The 22,209-nt window shown below is 30.7% G+C and overlaps 1 protein-coding gene and 1 long non-coding RNA gene across 2 annotated transcripts; both read left to right on the top strand.

Annotated features, from left to right (window-relative positions):
- The first annotated feature begins 799 nt into the window (after positions 1 to 799).
- LOC108454508 (protein DUF642 L-GALACTONO-1,4-LACTONE-RESPONSIVE GENE 2) lies at positions 800 to 3,106 on the top strand. The gene is made up of 3 exons (XM_017752992.2): positions 800 to 1,024; positions 1,106 to 1,603; positions 2,255 to 3,106. Exons 1-3 carry the CDS (start codon positions 928 to 930, stop codon positions 2,773 to 2,775), a joined length of 1,116 nt encoding a protein of 371 aa, XP_017608481.1. The 5' UTR covers positions 800 to 927; the 3' UTR covers positions 2,776 to 3,106.
- A 7,996-nt stretch (positions 3,107 to 11,102) lies between these two features.
- LOC128280385 (uncharacterized) lies at positions 11,103 to 19,244 on the top strand. Its single transcript, XR_008270556.1, has 3 exons — positions 11,103 to 11,216; positions 11,689 to 11,772; positions 18,982 to 19,244. It is a non-coding gene; the product is annotated as an uncharacterized LOC128280385 (long non-coding RNA).
- Positions 19,245 to 22,209: the final 2,965 nt, after the last annotated feature.

Genomic DNA, 22,209 nt, shown 5'->3' with positions numbered 1-22,209 from the left:
ATTTGGTTCAGGGTTGGGGTGGGATTGGGTGAAGTTAGTGGTATATCAGATCTATGAATTTAATTTTGTGAACAAGAAAATCTAGATGACAAAACAGCGTTGTAAATTTATTTTTGTGAACACAGTGAAAATAATGCAGGCATATTTAACTACCAAAATTAAGGGGAAAAAAAAAAGAGAGAAGAAAACGTATGTATGCCTACGAGACAACCACTAATCGTAATTTGCATTTAAAATTGTTTGAAGTGATTAATGCGGTAGGAAGAAAGGAGGATGCAAGCACAACAGACATCATAAATCGCTGTAATGGGTGCTTGCTTGTAGATCGGCACGTGGCGCTATTAAGAAGTCAAACCTTATAAGGAAACATGTACATCTTGTTCAATTAATAGCCCCTAATTTGTTGATGTTCCAACACAAGGAAGGAATCACCTCGCCATCTCACATGACTCACACTCCTCTTAATATCACCAAATTCAATAACCATCTTTCATTTACTCTCTAATTTTTTCAAATTTTATAATGAATATGAAAATGAGTAAGATTTTTGAACTCTTGACATACCAAATGGGTTTGGCCTCAAACAAAAAAATACACCAGACCCAAAATCAGAGCCAATATTTTCAAAAAACAAAATTCTAAAGTCTTAAAAAGAAAAGAAAATTAGAGCAAATCACGGTAAAGTATCATCATATGGGGTCCAACTCAAGTACGTAGAAAATTTGCAACTTGGGTTTTGAAAATAGAGCCGAAGCCACACATCTCCCGGCTAATTTGGCGCTTCTTTAACATGGGTGCTTCCTTCCTTATCCTTGTATTTTTACGTGTAAATATTATTTCTTGCCAACCCTTTTTACATGCCTACTTTCCCATTTTTCTTGTATTTAAGACTTGTCTAGAAGCTGCTTTTTCTTCTACATCGAGACAATGGCTACTTGTGCTTGGTTACTCTCCCTTTGCTTTACTCTCGTTTTCTGTCTGTGTAATGCCTCTCGTACGCCACCCATTTCCCCATCCCTTGATGGTAAATACTCAACTTTGCTACTTTTTTTCTTTTCTTCTTCTTATTATATGGTATTATGATTTAAGTAATATTTATGTGCAGGATTTTTGACCAATGGTAACTTCGAGCAAGCACCCAAGAAAGAGAACCTCAACAAAACAGTGATACTGGGGAAATACTCGCTTCCAGGATGGGAAATCGATGGCACGGTGGAGTTCATGTCAGGGGGACCTCAACCTGGTGGGTTTTACTTCCCCATTCCACGTGGTGCCCATGCTGTGAGGCTGGGCAACGAGGCGTCCATCTCTCAGAATGTGAATGTCAAGCCTGGCTTCATTTACTCCATAACATTTGGTACCACAAGGACTTGCGCCCAAGATGAGGTGCTCAGGATCTCTGTCCCTGCTCAGACCACTGACATCTCCATTCAGACCCTTTACAGCACGGATGGTGGTGACACCATGGCTATTGCTTTCAAGGCTACCGCTAAAGTAGTCAAGGTCACCTTCCATAACCCTGGGGTTCAAGAAGATCCAACATGTGGACCTCTCTTGGATGCCATTGCCATCAAAGAAATGCCTCCTCTAACTTATACCGAAGGTAAATCCATGGACTTCTTTTTATGTCTTTCAACCTCTATATTAATTGCTGCATTTGGTCCACAATCACTAGAATACAGTCTTTGATTTGAAGCCAAAACAGAAACATACAAATATGACCACAAATCCGTAAGTTAAATGAAGTCTAATGCGGGCAGTCCCCTAGGCTAGGCATTTTCTCTTTCTGTACATAATATATAATTACTGCGATTTATCATGCAATTGGACGCGGTTTTTAAGGAGTGTGCCCTTTACAAAGGCGATTAATTAAAGTAGGTGCAGTTTTTAATGAGCTCCCTTTACACAGAGCAGAGGGGTCTGAATAAATGTGCCCTGTTCAAACGACACAGGTGATTACAAAAATTAAGTATACATCTTTTTTCTAAGATTTTATTTAAAATAATAACAAAACATAAACATCTTTATAAATATATGGTTTATTTTATATTATACTATTACCCCTTTTAATTTCTCAATTCATTGCATCAATATCAATTGGTCTTTTTTTTTCCTCTTATGTTGATAGTAGATAGATTATGTGACTGGATTCCTTTTCCATTTAAATTTTCACGTGGATTGTCATTTTGGCCTTCGACTCTAGTTTAATTTGACCCTACAACAGTACCTAATATCCTGATGTCTCCGAAAGCAGGAAACCTAGTAAAAAACAGTGGGTTTGAGACTGGTCCCCATACCTTCAAGAACTTCTCAACAGGGGTCCTCCTGCCTCCGCACAAGCAAGACACCATTTCACCACTCCCAGGGTGGATCATTGAATCTCTAAAACCCGTAAAATTCATCGACAAGAAGCACTTCTCGGTTCCTTCAGGACAGTTCGCCATCGAGATGGTTGCGGGAAGAGAGAGCGCCATTGCCCAAGTCATCAGAACAGCTCCCAACAAAGACTATACCCTCACTTTCACCGTCGGAGATGCCAAGAACGATTGCCATGGATCAATGATGGTCGAAGCCTTTGCTGGTAAGGGAACTCTCAAGGTCCCATATGTTTCTCAAGGAAAGGGTGGATTCAAGACCGCGAGTTTTAGGTTCCAAGCTATCTCTGCTAGAACAAGGATTACTTTTTACAGTGCTTATTACCATACCAAGTTGCATGATTTTGGCCATATGTGTGGGCCTGTCTTGGATGATGTCAAGGTTCTCCCTGTCTCTTAATCAAAACCATGGTTGTTGGTACGCCGCCGGTACCAAGTAGCTTAATGAACACATATTTTCAAAGTTTGATATATTGGTCGAAACTTAGAATTATTCCAACTTTCTTTTGCCTCATGAAAGAACTTTGGCTTGGCATTTTTGCTTCTTTTTTTTTTGTTTTTTTTGTTTGAGTTTGGAGGTTTCTGACGGAAAAATTGCTGTTAGATGTACTAGTATAAAACAGGGTCATCAGAGAACAGAGTCATGCAAGCTTTTAATATCTTGATGACTTATTTTTACATGTTTAAGTCGCAAAAGTGGTCTTGAAATGAATTATATAGTTTCGAATAAATATCGTTGCCAAGTTTATTTCAGCAATTGATGACTGATGCTCACTCTTTTATTTAACTTTTTTTTTATCAGATAAAGTTATTATTAGTAATAAAAATAAATATGGACACTAGAATGGATAATCTACAAAAATAGTCAATTTTATTTGCCTTAGGTTACATTTTAGTCACTTATGTTTGAAATGTTATGTTTTAGTCACTTATGTTACTATTTTGTTACGAAGTGATCACTCTACCGTTAAATTCTGTTATCTCTCTAACGGTAATTCTACGTGGTAGTCCAACTAGATTTTAGATTTTAGATGCCAACTTGAATTTCTAAATGGGATGAAAATAGATTTTTAAAATTAAATTTTTTAAATCTAAACCTTACTTAAAAAAACTGTTCATCTCATCTTTTTTATTTTTCTTCAGTCTCTTCTTTTTTTCAATAGTTTTTTTTTCATTTGAGTGGAAAAACTATTATTAAGATCAAAATAGTTGATATCAAATTGGCTGCTTCATAAAGATGGATTCAATGGAGTGTTTAGGTATGTCTTCTTTGCATTCCTCTATCTCTTTTATTCAATACTGAAAAATAAAATATTAGATTTTTTATTGTTTAATGAAAACCCTAAATTAAAATTCTTGATATGAATATTAACAACTAAAAGAATTTCTAATCAGAAAAAAGAGATACCCACAAAGGGATTGTGAACAAACAAGCCGATTCAAATTAGAAAAAATCAGATTAAGAAACCAATTATTTAAGAACGTGAAGAATTGGAAAATACAATGATTAGGAACAAAAACGATTACCATCTTCTTATTTGTCAACAACCACTTCATTTTAAGTCTTAGAACATAAATTTATCGGTGAAGAAGACATATCTGGACCCTCCATTGAATCCTCTTTTTTGTTTTTGTAGATGAATAAAATTTTTTGATGATAATAGTTTTTTTAGTCAATTGAAAAAAAAAAACTAAAACAAGAGGGGAGATGAACGGTTTTTTAACTAATATTTAGGGTTTAAAATTTTTAATTAATTAAATTTATTTAATTAAAAATCTATTCTCATCCCATTAGGAAATCCAAGTTGACACTTAAAATCTAGTTGGACTGCCACATAAGATTACCGTTAGGGAGATAACAAAACTTAACGGAAGAGTGATCACTTCGTAATAAAAATAATAATATAAGTGACTAAAACGTAACATTTCAAACATAAGTGACTAAAATGTAATCTGAGACAAACAAAAGTGACTATGGTTGTAGTTTGCCCCACTAGAATTGGATCACCTAATTTTACCTAGAAAGTAATTTACTACAAAACCAACAAATAAATGTGAGGGCACTCCACTACTTGCTTAGCTACTCTAATGCATTTGCATTTATGAGCAAAAAAGAGGGAGATGGAGTTGGTTTGGTTTGGTTGGTGTTGTTTCTATTGAGCTTCTTTCTTGTCTTCTTATATGTTTGATGATACTTTGGATATTTGATATTGCTATGCTTTGGGGTTTGTAATTGTTGAAATGTTTACCTTTACCATGATATTTTCATATTATGGTTTTTTATTGTTAATGCTTCCTGTTATCTTGGTTAATTTCATGCTTAAATTTATAGTTAAATGGACGAATTAAGAGGGAGTATTGGTTGAATTACCTAGCTTTACGTGCTGTTATTTTTTTTTATTAAAAAGGTTAATTATCTAATTGGTTACTTCAACTTTTAGAATACTTTTATTTTGTTCACACATACAAAAAAATCATTTTAATTTTGTCATTCAATTTTCATTTTAATCATCTATGCTTTAAATAATTAATGGTAACTGTACATCTCAATTTATGTCCACATTATAGTTACATTTTCATTTTGGTCAACATTAAAAAAATCCCTTAATAGTATCAACCGACTTATTACTATAAAATTGAAATTCATTAATTTAATCTCATTCTAAAATTTTAAATTTTATTTTATGTTTCCAAACTAAAATCAAATTAAGTATCTCATTTTAATAATTGTTTACAAAACCCAAACCCTAAACTCACATTTTGTGATATCAAATATTCCATTATAAGCTAAAAGCAAAAAAAAAAAAGTCCTACTAATTAATTAAATTAACTAATTTTATCTTATATACCCAAACAAAACTCATAAATATTTTCATCACTTTTTTCATAAACAATGAATAAACAATTAATTTAATTAACTAAAAAGTTTTTTTTCTTTACTTTTAAATTAGTATAGAATATTCGAGATTATAAAATATTTTTTAAAGTTTTGTAAATAATTATTAAATATGAGTATTTGACATTGATTTCATTAATGATAATTTGAAATATAAAGTAAATTTTTTCAAAATTTAGGAGATTAAATTAATTAATTTCAATATTATAGTTATAAATCAATTGACATTATTAAAAAATAAAATAATTCAAGAATTTATTTAATTGATTTTGATGTTTTGAAATTTAAAATTTTAATATTAAAAAAAAGAAATTTAAAATTTTCAGTAAGAGAATAAACAAGTACAATTTAATAAGTTTTTACAAAAAAGTCATTTTAACATTATTTTATTTTCGATTTTAGCCCTCAAACTTGAATTTTTTATCAAATAATCCAAAAATAAATAAAAAATAATTTATTTTAACTTTGTTGACGTGACATACATGTGAATGATACATTATCATTTAATTAATATTTTAAAATTTTAAAAATAAAAATTATTTTTAAAAACTAAAATCATTGAAATTATTAAAAATTATATTTTAAATATTTTGAATTTTTTTAAAATTAATTAAATATTAAAATATTATCCGTTTTAAAAAATTTTGACAAAAATATAATTTTAAAAATTAAATAAATTGCTAAAATAACTTTTATTCTAAAGGGTAAAAAAGTAAATAAAATATCCAAAATCAAGCGTAAACACAGGGACAAGACAAAGATAAAAGGGATTCGCCATGCGAAAATTTAAAAATTTTATATATTCTTAGTCCAAACAGTATTAAAATTTTTTATCAAAATTTATTTGTGGCATCAATTTCTTCATGAAATAGAATAAAAAATGAAGTGAGTAGAGTCAGGTACAACGGTAGCCTTGGCACCAAAACTGATCACGGGGGTTGAGTTAGGGTCTGGAGCCTTACTCTTCCGACTTAGATTGGTGGAGCAACTACCGAAGCTGCCGTCAGAGCTGGGGTCACAGTGGTGGCGGGCATCAGTGTTTGGCGGAGGATGGTAATATAAACGAGCAGTTTGTGGGCAATGGGAATGGAACCTTGCTGCTATTCTCACCCCTGCACCCAACAACTCTGAGTATTTCCCCATTCAAATCTTTTTCCTTTGAATCTGAGATTGGAAGGAAAAAATAAACAAGAAGAAGTTGAATTGGATTTCCCGAAACTGGAAATGAGAAATTAGCGTTTGGTGGGCAAGTTTAAAGAGAGACTGTTGCTTTTATAATTGTTCCCGCCAGTCAGATTTTTCCTATTTTGATGTCCATTTCCTATTTATGACCCTTATTTGACTCATTGTATAGTTGTATTACTTTAATTGTAATTTGTTAAGAGTAATAAAAATCTTTATCTTTTATTTTTATTTTGATAAGCTTTTATATTTTTATTTTAATTCAATAAATGCCTTTAATTTTAAATTTATATCTAAATAAATCTTATGGAAAAATGTTTAAACATCCCAAGTTTAATAAAAAATCTTCTCATCATAGATTTTGTCTCGTGTTATAATCATATATTAAACATAAAGCAATTTTCAGTTAATATATAATTTATTGTTTAAAAGTTTCAACCATAATAACAAATTACAATTACGAATAAATATAATTAGAACTAATTATATAGCAAGACAAAACCGATAACCGAATATATCTAGATCTATACCAAAATAAATTTGGACAAGGCTTGAAATTAATATGATATAAGAATCAATAATGTTTTACACAATGTAGAACTTGAACTTGAAATTTTAAAATTTTAAGACCTCAACCTTACCATTAAGATGTGACCTAATTAGCTATAAGTTTATTTTAAAATAGTCATTAATAGTATTTTTTTTTGTTCTCGTACTATTTTATTTCTTTTTATATATTTTTTCAATACATGTTAAATATTTAAAATTATTTTAATTCAATTATATATATTTTTAATTACAAGATGATTTAAGATTTTTTTCATATTTTTCTTTGATATTTTAATCAGTTTTTTATTGAAGCTTTTCTAAATGAAGGTAACTAACTAAGTTTATATAAAAATAATTTAATAAATTTATCTTAAGATTAATATATAATTGAATTGTTAACTTGAAAGCATTTAGTAAGTACAAGCTAAGTGTTGGCAAAAGTGAGGGAAGTTGTCATTTCTCAAAGCAATGTAAAACAAAGAATGAAAACAGGGGACACAGATTATTTACGCATCTCGATTTCCTTCTGTCTGCAGAGCTTAATTCAGTGTAAAATATCCACTATCTTTAACACTTACAAGTGAACTTCAATCTATCACACCTAATAACAATTTTTTCACTTTTGTTCCTTTGAAGATTGGTGGTACTCTCACCACTAATTTCACCATTGTATGTTGAAAAAATCGGTTTGAAAATAGTGGAATAGTGCATAACGGGATTTTAGAAATTTTCTTAAAAACCAATCGATTGTGATGTTTATAACAATAAACATGTTACCTAGATTATACCTGTGTTCGGATGAGGCAGATCAAGTCGTTCTTGGTTTTCAATCGCTTGATCTGCTTCGCTATCTTCAACCTCGATTTATTAGAGCGTGGGCTCTATTCAAAATATAGATTTCTTATGAAAAATAACTTGTGTAACACCCCCTAACCCTTATCTGTCACCAGAATAGAGTTATGTAGCATTACCGAACATTTCAGACCAAATACGAACAATTCATAAATTATTCAAACATAAACATCATAATTCAATCTTATAATCCCTTTATGAACCTTCGAGGCCCAAAACACGTTCAAATACATTTAAAACATGTCAAATAATTAATCTAATGATCTAACCAACATACCAACATAGGTACTTTACATATTTTTATCAAAATTTAAACAATATTACTTCATTCAAATCATATCTAAATACATGTCAAATAATTAATCTAATGATCTAACCAACATACCAACATAGGTACTTTACATATTTTTATCAAAATTTAAACAATATTACTTCATTCAAATCATATCTAAATTCATGCCAATTTAACTTAAGTTTTAGCCTATTTCATACTCATTTTTGTACCAACACAAACATAATATATTAAATCTCAACATAACTCTTTAATATATATATATATATAACCTATATCCTTTTATAACATTATTACATACACTTTCCAAAACGACATACATAACATCCTAGGTACATACCATTCCCAAAAAGAAATATACTTCACTATTTTGAGTTTGGGATCGGTTTCGGATGCTGATTCAACGGTCTGACTTTAACCTAACCTGCGCACAAAAAACAACCGTACGCTGAGTATAAACTTAGTGGTATTTCTATAATTCGAATACCTTAAATATAAAACTTCTAACATATACATATATATAATCACACATAGTAAAGATCATTCAAGTAATAATTAATTTCATAACATATCATTTTCAACACTTTCAATTCTCATCTCTTGCTGTATCAATCTTATAATTGCTATTCAAATAGAATTTTTTCAGTAAAATTCACATATCAATTAGCAATAACAATATTCTTTTCATGAACTTTTAGTCCATGTATTACAATTGTACAATCCAAATCAATATCCAATTTCAAATTCACATTTATTGTTATTCAATATCAATTTTATTGACAATTTATTTATTTACCCCTATTAACAGGACTCGGACTTTGGCGAATATATGGATCCAACCAAAACACACCAGTATGGCACCCAGTGCCTTATCAGATAATTCAAAGTAATAGATTGACACCCAGTGTCTCATCGGCCTTGCCGAAGTAATCTGGTACATTTGGCTAGGTGAATTAGCTTGAATTAAGGTTAATTTAGTGTTAGGACTAGATTGAATATAGGGTAAAAGTTGAATTATAGAATCAAGAAAAGTTGAAGGATTAAATGAGAAAATAAACCATAAGTAACACTTGTATAGTAAAAAGTAAATACAAATGTATGGTAACAATGAAATACATTTGTACAAATAATGTACATAGGTATAAAATAATTATAAATGTAAATACTTAATATTTAACTATATAATATAATAATAACTAAATAAATAAATAAATCAAATTGAGACAATTGTATCGTAAAAATAATGTACATGTGTAATAAATACATTTATACATTTGTAATACATGTATGTATTTATTTATTATTTAAGTTAATAATAATTATTACTAAAATATAATATAATAATATAATAAAACATAACATAAAATAAAAGAAATAAAATAAAACAAAGATAAATAACATAAACAGAATAGCAAATGAAAACAGGGGAAAAAGAAAGGAAAGAAAGAAATAAGGGAAAATTAGGATTTTAAGGTTTCAAGCTTAAGTGGTAAGTCAATTTAACCCCTTTTCTTGTAATTTTGATGTTTTTGGAATCCTAGAACAAAATATTACTTGATTTATGTGGAAATTTTGAAAGTTAGTTGATTTTTAGATGTGGTTTATATTGAACTAATTGAAGAATTAGGGTTTTAATTGATAAAATTTCAAGTTAGAATTGAGAAAAAGATTAAATTGCAAAACAAAACATAAGTTTATTGTAGTAGGGACTAAATTGAAAGAATTTCAAAATTAAAGTTTTATGGTGAAATTAAAGAGTTGAAATTAGATTAAAGTGAAAATATTGAATTGAGATTTATGTAAATTTTGTGATAATTGAATATTGAATATTGATTGTTGTTGAAAAGTGAATTGAAAGCCCTATTAACTGTATCGGGCTAAGTCGGATATAGTTGGCATGCCATAAGATTGGAAGTGTTCAAGGATAGTTCGACCACGAGTCGATTACTTTGGATAAATTCGATGAGGTACTGGGTACCAAATTACTTCGGCAAGGCTGATGAGACACTAAGTGTTAATTTATTACTTTGAATTATCTGATGAGGCACTAGGTGCCATACTGGTGTGTTTTGGTTAGATCCGTGTGCCCGCCAAAGTCCGAGTCCTATTAATAGGGGTAAATAAATAAATCGTCAATAAGGTTGATATTGAATGACAATAAATGTGAATTTGAAATTGGATATTGATTTGGATTGTACAATTGTAATACATGGACTAAGAGTTCATGAAAAGAACATTGTTATTGCTAATTGATATGTGAATTTTACTGAGAAAAGTCTATTTGAATAACAATTATGAGATTGATACAGCAAGAGATGAGAATTGAAAGTGTTGAAAATGATATGTTATGAAATTAATTATTACTTGAATGATCTTTACTATGTGTGATTATATATATGTATATGTTATAAGTTTTTATATTTAAGGTATTCGGATTATAGAAATACCACTAAGTTTATACTCAGCGTACGGTTGTTTTTTGTGCACAGGTTAGGTTAAAGTCAGACCATTGAATCAGTATCCGAAGCCGATCCCAAGCTCAAAACAGTGAAGTATATTTCTTTTTGGGAATGGTATGTACCTAGGATGTTATGTATGTCTGTAGCAGCCTGATTTTGGGCTAGTCGGAACAGTGGTTTTGGGACCACTATTCCGAGGCCGGAGAAAATTATTTTAGTATTATTTTATGTGTTATAATGTGAATTTATAAGTCCATGTAAATTTTGGTAAGTTAATTTTAGCAATTTCTAGTCCAATTTTGAAAAAGGACTAAATCGCGTAAAAGGTAAAAGTTGTGTTTTGGTGCCTAAAGGTGTTTAATAGCTAGATAACTAAAATTGGGGGCTTTAAAATGGAAATTAGACCCTTTTATTGAGGTGGCCGGCCAAGGGAGACAAGATTGGTTAAAAAGCCATATTTTATGGGATTTAAAGTGACTTTTTGGTTAAAAAAATAAATAAAGAAAAAGTTGTCATTTGCTCTTTCATTTTTTCTCTTCTCCTCCACCGAAATATGCAGCAAAGAAAGGGTTTTGAAGCTGGAAAATTTCAGCAACATATTTCCCTTGCTTGTAAGTGATTTTAATGTCTTTGCTTGACGATTTTTACATTTTTGGAACCCCTAAAGCATGATCTTTCATAAGAGGGGACTATTTTGCAAAATGATGAAGAGTATAGGGTTTTTCCATGAGATTAAATGTGTTGTTTTCTGTGTTTTTATGGAAGATTATGAGTCCTAGTTGTCTAATAAACAACTTTTGTGAAAGAAATTGCATGAAAACACCTTTAAAAGGGCTAGATTACTAAGTTGTAAAATGAGTTGTAAATGTATAAAATAGTTGAAATTATGAGTTTCTATAGTTATGAAAATGGTTCATCTAGACTCAAGGAGTAAAAAAATGTGATAAAAATTATTTTACGAGCATTGAGGCAAAAGTGCAAATATGCAAAAGTTTAGGGGTCAAAATGAAAATTTATAAAAATATGATTTTTAGACCCATATGAATATGGTGACTGATTGGTAGGCTAAATGTGATATTATAGATCAAGGAAATCAAGATTTGGACCTACAACGGAAAGAAATCGATTAAGGGATGATTATGTCCTTTTTACCTTTGTGGTATCAAGGTAAGTTGGTATGTAAACAATGCCATGCTATACATGTATTTAAATGTTATCATTACATGAATTGTACAAATCTTAATGTGTATGTGATTAATAGAAACATGATGAGACAAAGCCTTAATAGACGAGGAAAAATCCCGTTTGAACCTTAGGAATAGAATAGGATATGAGTGACATGTCACTAGGAATTATGAGTCTAGATGACTAGCTCGAGAGTGAGCATTGAAATGTCATGGGATATGAGGTAGCTTTAGCTACAATTGAGGTACTTATGTGCAAAGGCTTTTCCGAGTATCCAATTAGTATTCCAAGTGTTCAACGGGTAATCCGAGGAAAGAGTTGATGATGGTCCCAATGACGTAAGTCATTGGTGAGTATGCACTTGAGTTATGTTACAAGTTGTGCAAGTATGTATACTAAGCCTATGAGAATGCCTTGATATGTGATTATCTATGATGCATAAAATGTGTTCTTACCATGATGGATGAAATGATGTTGTATTAATTTTGTGAACAATGATCATGAATGAGTAACTTAGCCTTGACAGATTTGAGTTACTGCAGTAGTGTAACTTTGAAAATACACTAAAAATAGTAGAAAATGAGTTAGAGGTAGAATAAAATATGGGATTAAATCTTAATGAGTCTATTTTCACATGAAAGAAATATGGGAAGAAAAAGAATTCTATATTGTGTGATATTTGAATTCTTGTGAAACAGGGTCTGAATGAATTCAAGATCCCCTGTTCTAAATTTATAAATTCACAATAAATTGTAGAAAAATTATTAAGAGTCATACCTTACATTCATGGATTACTTATTGAGTCTATTTTTAAGGGAAATAAATTACATGGTCATTGGAATTCTGTACAAGGATAAATTTGGTTCGTAGTGCACAGGGGTCAGAGTAGTCATACCCTGAAATAGGGAAGACTTTAACTAATAAACTGTACTAAATGGCTCAACTAAAAATTCTGGAAATTTTATGGAAGAAAGATAAATGAGCCTAGTTTCAGGGAAAATTTACAAAACTTAATTCAGAGTTTATAGCTCCAGAGATAAATAATTTAGTGACTGTTGCTCAGGAAGACAGCTTACAGTGAAATTATGATTATGTGGTAAACATTGACAAAAAATTGTTAATGAGTTGCTTATTGATTTCTTATAAGCTTACTATGATCTGTAGGTGTGAAAGTCGAATATATATATAAATATATATATTATCTTTTGAAAGTGATGCTTGAATAGTCGAATAATGACTAGTTTAAAGTTGTTGAATTTAAGCTCAAGAGCATAGAAGGGCAAATTCGGATAAGGGAAAAGAGAAAGTAATTGAATAGCCGTTGTAATTGTACGACAACATTTGAGGTAAATTCATAAGTATATAAAAATGATTGTGAGATTGAAATATGTAATATGTGTATTGGATTTGATGCACTACGTGTGCGATAAAGGCAATAACTACGACATTTAAAATGGCGCTGGGTGCGTGAGATTGTAATAGCATTGGCTGAGTAAATGGAACTATGTGGGTGACACAGAGATAAGTTCGGTTTAATGTAATGGCACTAAGTGTGCGATATAATTATAGCTTCGGCTAATTAATTGGCACTAAGTGTGCGATATAATTATAGCTTTGGCTAATTAATTGGCACTAAGTGTGCGATACAATTATAGCTTCGGCTAATTAATTGGCACTAAGTGTGCGATACAATTATAGCTTCGGTTAATTAATTGGCACTAAGTGTGCGAAACCATTATAACTTAGGTTAATTAATTAGCACTAAGTGTGCAAGTTTGTTGAATGTTCAAGGATGATTGAATGAATTAATGTTTCGAGCATTGAAATGATAAGCGTGACAGATAAGAAGGTAATGGTACAGGTATGTACGAAACCTATGTGGTGGATGATGTTAAGTATGAAGTAGATGAAAGTTTATGTAAATGAATGGGGAAATATTATTCGGGCCTTTGAGCCTAGCAGGCTATAATGTCGGTGAAATACTATTCGGGCTTTCGAGCCTAGCAGGCTATAATGCCGGTGAAATGATATCGGGCCTCGAGCCTAGCAGGCAAAATGCCGGTGATTTGAGAAAAGTCTAAGACTAAGGTACCTCGTGTAACACCCCTATCCCGTAACCGTCGCTGGAATAGGACGAGGCATTACGAGAAAATTTGGAAGCAGATCAAAACGGTAAAATTTTGAACATTTTTTTTTCTTTTTCGTGAATAAAGATTGTTCATTTAATTAAATTTCTAAACACAAACAAAGATCAAACTTATAACTTATAAAAGTAGACTTCCAAAGGATGCTATATTCGCATGGCTTATAAACAATAGTTATGATATCATTCTAGTATAATATATCCTATACATGCCATAAGCTAAATCCAAATCACAAGGTTTCCATAATAGTAGATAGTGTGATGAAGTGCTGACGATCCCCGAGCTGGTAATCAGAGTCCACAATCTATAAAACAAAGACAAAAGACAAACGGAGTAAGCTTACAGAAGCTTAGTAAGTCTTAAGTAAAATGATAATTTTGCAGAATCAAATTCAATTATCATTTATCACTCGATTTTTTTCTAATCAATGAAGTCAATCTAGAGCTCCATAACGAACTATAATTTCAATAACCACATCATTTAGTTACCACAAATTATTTCATGATAATGACCAAAATGGTCAAATATTCGTATGCTCACAAGGCACACTTAGCTCATAATTACACTCCAATTTAAATGCCTCTATTATAGTTTAATCGAATACATTCTTATGGCATAACACATTGGCCAAATGTATCATAGTCACATGGACTGTGGTCACATTTGCATTCATACACTTATTCACATATGCATCGCTTTGTATACATTTGATCTAATCCGAATTGAAAATCACATACGAGTACCTGATACATACCTGGCCAACTTAATGTACTGAACATCTTTAACTGTCGTTTCATTACTAAGCCTCATCGTCTTAGACCTTACAGAAACCCCGTTTAACAATATCAAGAGATCTCACCATTCCGTCAAATAGTTCAAACCTCATGCACGCATATATAGTTTATCTATTTCTTCCAAATTTGATTCACATAGTCTTTCGCATCTAGAAACCTCATATCTACTTCTAATTCAATCAATCAAACCAAAACATAATACTTTTACCACGTTTAGTTTCCATATTTAGAAGCACATAGTAATATCATAATCTATCATGAATAGATTCATAGAGTCACTACTCATTTAGCATAACATATACTCTTTCAATAATCATAATCACTTGCTCAAACGTACTCGTTTCATGCACATACATGAATATATATATATATATATATATATATAAAACTTAATTCCTTATTTCCATAATCGCATCAAAACTTTTGAGTATTTCAACGTGGCATGTATTGAATTACAGTATGGGTACGCAAAGAACCAAACATAAACCTTATCACATATACGTAGGTTGACAAAATACAATCCTTCCCTTGCATTTGTACATCTAGCCGAATACAATTTGTTCTCAATTTATAAGGCCTTTTTGGCCGAATATGCACAATTACATATATAAATCTCAGCACATACTTTTCTTTACTTAAAGCTCATACGATAAATTTAAATCAAATACTTTGTCATACTAACAACCATTGACCGAATAGATTATTCCCTTATTCAAAGATATAATAATCATTCCCACATATGTATCGTTCTTTAATACTAATAATTCACCGAATCGTTGGCCGAATGTACACGAGTACATACATGAAAGCTTAGTATATACTATATTATACAAGCATACCAAGACTGATTAGGTCATCCTCATTTTCGCAATAAAATAATCAATCACATATATGTTTTTCTTGAATGCTAGTGATTCACTTTGAGGTAAACTTACAAATGAGGAGGTAATATGTATTTGAACATCTTAAATGTATAGTACTTACTTGATGGTAGCTTCTCGCGAACATTCAAGATCATAATCTTACTTAATTCACCAAAGATTAAGCTCGGGACTTTAAACCCAGATACAATCCCAAAGATGAAGCCAATGGTCTCTAACCCTGATACAATCTCAAAGCACAATTCATTTAATATATATTTATATTTTTACTAACTTTGGCCTCATTAAATATCTAATATTGCACACTTTTCACAATGGTCATTCGGCCTTATCATATGTACACACTTTCACATTCATCACATTGGCCATTCGATTTTAAGCTAGATATTACGCCTTGTCATTTTATTTCGTCTTAGGTACAAAATCACATTAGTAAATTGATTCAAATACGTAAAATTTTCCATTCGGCCTTAGAACATATCATGGCCACATCATATTTTTCAATTTAGCCATTTCTATAATAGTATCCATTAATCAAAACTCAAAATAGGTTTAATTACTTAGAGACTTACCTCGAATGTTGTCGAACGACTACGGATCGGCTATTTGGTTAGTTTAGCTTTTCCCCTATCCGAATTAGGCTCCTTAAGCTCTTGAGCTTAATCTAAAACAAATTTAACTTATTAAAATCCCATTGTGCTTGCTTATGGCCGAATACCACAAGAAATTTAATAGGCCATATAACTACTTTTAGCTCAATATAAAATAATCGTACACATCTTTAATCACCTTAAACAAATTACTAAGTATTATAGAAAATCAAAGCATGCTCATCGTTAGCCTTATTCGGCCATCTCAATACGTTCTAAGTGACCATATGTATATACGTCTATACTAAAGTGCTTTACATTAATAACACCATATCAACAATGTATAATGTCAACCCCTTTAAACCAATTATCCATACAAATATTATTTGTACACATTTTCTTACCTAAATTTCACATTCGGCAACCACTTAATCAACTTAACAAATTTTCTATACTTCAAAACCACAAGTAAATATCATAATTTGTATCATTACATCGATTAAACTAAATCATGCATTAGCTTTTAGCACATTCGGCCATTAAAGAGACAACCCAATTAACATTCAAACCTTTTTAAGCTTAGATTTCCCAAGGCCGAATATCACATAAAAACCTTTAATACACATGCAAAGTTTACACTTTAACTAATTATACATATACTAATAAACCGAATATTATTTAAACAACCATTTGAATAATTCTTTATCACATGTTCACAATCGGCATAACCATGTTACAAATTCAATACATAAAAATCTTCTTATCCAAGGCTATATTTGACCTATATGTATTTTCTTTACAACCATTCATCAACAATTAAGCACATGTTTAATGGCCGAATGCACATACCTCTTACTCATCCTTAACAGAAATTTTTTTTTCAAGCTTCCATTTCCACTTAACTACGAACCATTTAAAACAATCAATATTTTACACATTGCCGAATGCATATATATATATATATATATATTCATCCAAACTCATAATTTCACAAGCTTAGCCTCATTTAATGACTACTTGTTCATCAAGACATTAAACACATCATGTATAACATACAAAGCATCCTTAGCCAAAAAAATACTATCACCTTGGCCAAATGTCATCTTTTTCCATTAACTAGATTTTACCATGGGCTTGCTTCAATACTTGAGACCACTCAAATAAATATTCAAACTTAATCCTTCATTTCATTTCTCATTTTAGCACATATTCGGCTAATATATAAATATATGCTATCAATTTAATTACAATTATAAATTTTCAACTCAAACTCATTCTTTACCTCGTCTTTCACCTTAATTCAAATTCGGCAAGTATATAAACATATATTAGCAATTTAATTATAGCATTCCACAATTAAGCACAAGTTTCATACTTCACTTTAATTGCCGCATACAATTTGCTCATTTTAATCACCTATAACCTCACTTAACAAAATTCCTAAAACCACATGCACTCATTTAACCACCTTTTTATTCATCAAGGCAATTAACACTCAATTTATAACATATTGCAAATTCACGGCCGAATGCATCAATATTTTAATAAACAATAATTTAGTTCAACTCCCCATTCTATTCCTCATTCGGCATCCGTATAATTACAATCTAACATTTAAAATATAATTTCCAAGAACTTGGCACAACCTTACTTTACACTTTAATAACCGAATGAAATTTTACTCAAACTTGCCCCTCATAGCAAATTTAATTAGTCTATCCTCATCCATAAACACTTATCATCAAAACATCCACAATCTAATCCTTGAAGCCATGACCGAATGCTTTATGAAATAAATTCACAAAAATTAACATATGGGTCATGTTGTGAGCTTCAAAACTAACAACATTTCACAAAAATTAAAATAAAATACATGAAATCTCACCTTAATTCTCAACACCAAGTGACCGAGTGCCTTTGGTGTTCTTTCCTTTCTTTCTTGCTTAGTTACGGCAATAAGAGAAAACAAAGAGAAAAGTTTCTTTGTTTTTATCACCATTCTTTTTTATTTAATTCATGTTTTCAAATTATAAACTATTAAATATTATTTACTAAATATAATATACACATAATGCCAAAATCATAACATCATTACCATCCACTAATGTTAAAAGTGGGCCATTTGACATGCAAGTCCACAACTTTAGTAATTTAACATTTTAATCACTTGGACATTTGCCTATCATATTTTTAAAGTTTCTCAAATATGTCCTTTTTAGCTAATTTCACCTCCAAATAACAAAATTAAAACATGAAATTTTTACACATACTTATTCACAAATAATAAGCATAGAATATAACAATTAATTATTTTTGTGACTCGATTTTGTGGTCCCGAAACCACTTTCTGACTAGGGTCAAATTAGGGGTGTCACAACTCGTGTTAGATTGACAAATGAATACATTCAATACGTTAAGAGGGCCAGGTACGCATTATGTACTCATATGTGAGTTTGATTTGAATTGAATCATAAGTGTGATGTGATACATATGTGAATAAATGTTATAACTATATATATGACCATGATACATTCGGTCAAGGTGTGAAAGTATGTGAAAGTATTTGATTTATTTATGTTATATGAATTCAGATTAAGTGTTATAAGAATGCTGAATGTGCATTATGTGCTTGTGTATATTCGGCCAGATGGCAATATACTTAAAATATGGCCTCTTGAGAAATTGAATAATCGAAGTATAATTGCATTTATTTGTTTGCATTGCTTAAAACTTACTAAGCTTATGAAAGCTTACTCCTTTGTTACATTCCTCTATTTTATAGATTGTTGACTTCAGTTACCTGCTCGGGTTGGAGTTCGCTAGAGATATTATCACACTGTCGAGCTAACACTATGGGTGTAGTGATTTCAAATACTTTGAGTCTATGGCATGTATAGGTGTGTAAATATTAGAGTATGTGATCTGGCTTTAACCATATGTGTTGGCCTGTTTTGATTATAGGGTTGTAAATCCATTTTAATTATGCATGAATGTGCTATGGTATTACGTGATGAGTTTATAATGATTAAAGCATGAATTTTCCAAGTTTTTCTTAAGTTCTCGGTTTAGTCCCGAACCACCCCAGATATATGTTTTAGGTCTCGTGAACCCGTTTAAGGGACAAGATTGTATGTGAAAAGAAAATTTTTTAATTATTTGATATTTCATGGCCCTGTTTAGTATAAAAGTGTTAGTAAAATTTAGGTAGCACCTCGAACCCCGTCCCAGCGTCGGATGCAGGCGAGGGGTGTTACAATGTCGTTTTGGAAAGTGTATGTAATAATGTTATAAAAGGATATAGGTTATATATATATTAAAGAGTTATGTTGAGATTTAATGTACTATATTTGCGTTGGTACAAAAATGAGTATGAAATAGGCTAAAACTTAAGTTAAATTGGCATGAATTTAGATATGATTTGAATGAAGTAATATTGTTTAAATTTTGATAAAAATATGTAAAGTACTTATGTTGGTATGTTGGTTAGATAATTAGATTAATTATATGACATGTTTTAAATGTATTTGAACGTGTTTTGGGCCTTGAAGGTTCATAAAGGGACTATAAGATTGAATTATGATGTTTATGTGTGAATAATTTATGAATTGTTCGTATTTGGTCTGAAATGTCCGGTAATACTCCATAACCCTGTTCTGGTGATAGATAAGGGTTAGGGGGTGTTACAAATTGTCCATATTTTGACAAAATATTGACGTAAAGAAGTGTGTATTTTAACCTAGGGGTGGTGACAACCCCTTTTAGGATTATGGTTTGTCGCCCCTTGTATTTAGATCGGGCCTCGTCGTATATCAAGATAATTATATGTGTTATCTAATCTTTAAACCAACTCATACAATTTATCCAAACTTGATTAACATATTTTCCTATGCCTAAAAATATTGTTTATTCATTTAATTAATTAAAATAATTAATTGTACTAATTAAACAATTTTCACAACTCAATTCAAATTCCATTAAAGTCAAGTCCGATGACTTTACTGTACTAAAATCTACGAGTAAACTAGTTTAATTAATCTTGTTCTTATGAAACTATGATGACTTAATTAATGAAATTTTCACTTTGAACTTCAATTACTTAATTTTAAATTAATTAAAAATAATTTGATATAAATTAGTTCCTTAATCATCATTTATTTATGGCGACAAAATGCATCTTTATAAATAGTAATACATGCGATCTATTTCTCTTAGTTCATTGTTTCACATTTTTCATTTCATCAATTAATGCAAACTAACAAGTTTATACCGAGCTAGCAGAAGGACCGATTGAACATATATAACTAGAGCTCAAATAATTTGTAATTAAGTTCTGACTCTCCGTCTATTAATTACAACAATATTTAGTCATGGAATCATTACACTAAAGTATCATGATTGAGCTCTCCCTATTATATACAATTACGAAAGTTATTTAATCAAGTGCTTATCCAATGACCTTGTTATATGCATGTTACCTTCATAAGATGTCCTTAATCTCTTTGGGATAAATTTTTTCTCTCAATATAATCCTATTTTATTTCATGATAATCATTACATCTTCCTTAATGAAAAGCCAAATACTAACAAATAATAATCAAATCATTTGTCTTAAAACAAATGACTCGTGGCCACGTTACTTTTCATTTATCAATGTAATACCGATGAAAGAATATCATTTACCCATTATTGGGCTATGATTTCTACTATTGTAAGTGAAGCTATGTTATGAATAAGTCGTATACCCAAAGTACTAACTTTTGACTTTATTATCAATTGAACACAGACTACACACATAGTTTGTCACTTAATCAATATTAAAGAAAGCCACACTATGAATGTCACAAGTGAAAAAATTCATAAACGAATCTTGGATTTATTCTACTTGAGTCTTATCCTATATACTGTCAATCCAATTAGTGACATCTACGTATCTATCTTCTGAGACTCATCCACTATGATACCCAAGACAATGTATCTCCTCATTTGGACTTGATAAACAACATATTCGTCTTTCAATCAACTTGATCAATTTGTATTAGACTAAGGATGTGTTTAGATTATCTACTAATACAAGTTATTTTCTCACATTATAATCCAACCACATAATGTTGCTTAATATTAATTAAACATTAGACAATCAATGAGCCAACATTTGCTTTAATTTTGCTTTGTGTGCAAAAATTGTTGAGGACATTATACAAAAGATATTAATGATAATGATGGAGGTTTATTAAACCAATTTGTTTGAAAATTTACAAGTACATAAACGTAATCACTACACTAAGGGCATTAGATCCCAACACTCTCCTACTTGCTCTAGGGGAGTTGATGAGTTATATTTCACATTCTCATGGCCTCTACTTATTTCTCAAAACTCCTAGTTATTAGAGTCTTGGTAAACAGATCCGCAAGGTTGCCCTCTGATGCAACTTTAAATACATTCACTATCTCGTCTGTTACCGCCTCCCATATGATGTGATATTTTCTATCAATGTGTTTCGTTCGCTTGTGGTTTTTGGTTTCTTTGGTGTTAGTTATTACCGCACTGTTGCCACAATACAGTGTGATAGTTTTTTCCATACCAAAAATGACTTCTAGATCCAACTGTAGAACTTACACAACTTCATACAAGTCAATGAATAAAGCAACAAGTGCATGTTAAAGAAAACGAATGAGCCCAAGAAAACATATTTGCCCAAACTGTAGAACCTACTCATTAAAGAGCTAGCTTTGAAGAAACAATGGGTTAGACACGTTGTGCATTTTTGACTTCTTAAGCATCTTGGATAATTACAAACTTTGTATCCCTGTCAAACATCTTCAAGCTCCACATACAACTTGATCACAATATTACCACTTTATTAATTAAAGATACCATCATCCCAACAACAATATTATTATTTTAGATTAGATATTCTAGATTAGATATCCTTTTTGTATCTTCAATTAAGTTTTCTTATTTATGAATCACCCTTTTCATTTCCTCTAATGTGACATCCTTGTTAAATGT

This window comes from Gossypium arboreum, chromosome 9 (assembly GCF_025698485.1).
Source record: "Gossypium arboreum isolate Shixiya-1 chromosome 9, ASM2569848v2, whole genome shotgun sequence".
Classification (NCBI taxonomy): Eukaryota; Viridiplantae; Streptophyta; class Magnoliopsida; order Malvales; family Malvaceae; genus Gossypium; species Gossypium arboreum.
Note: the sequence above shows the minus strand (reverse complement) of the source record. Positions and strands in the feature narration are given on the sequence as shown.

Excerpts from the sequence above, each read along its gene's own strand:
- LOC108454508 (XM_017752992.2), top strand. The coding sequence starts at position 928 with ATGGCTACTTGTGCTTGGTTACTCTCCCTTTGCTTTACTCTCGTTTTC. Across the intron at positions 1,025-1,105 it reads CATTTCCCCATCCCTTGATG|GATTTTTGACCAATGGTAAC; the intron begins GTAAATACTCAA and ends ATTTATGTGCAG. Across the intron at positions 1,604-2,254 it reads TCCTCTAACTTATACCGAAG|GAAACCTAGTAAAAAACAGT; the intron begins GTAAATCCATGG and ends CTCCGAAAGCAG.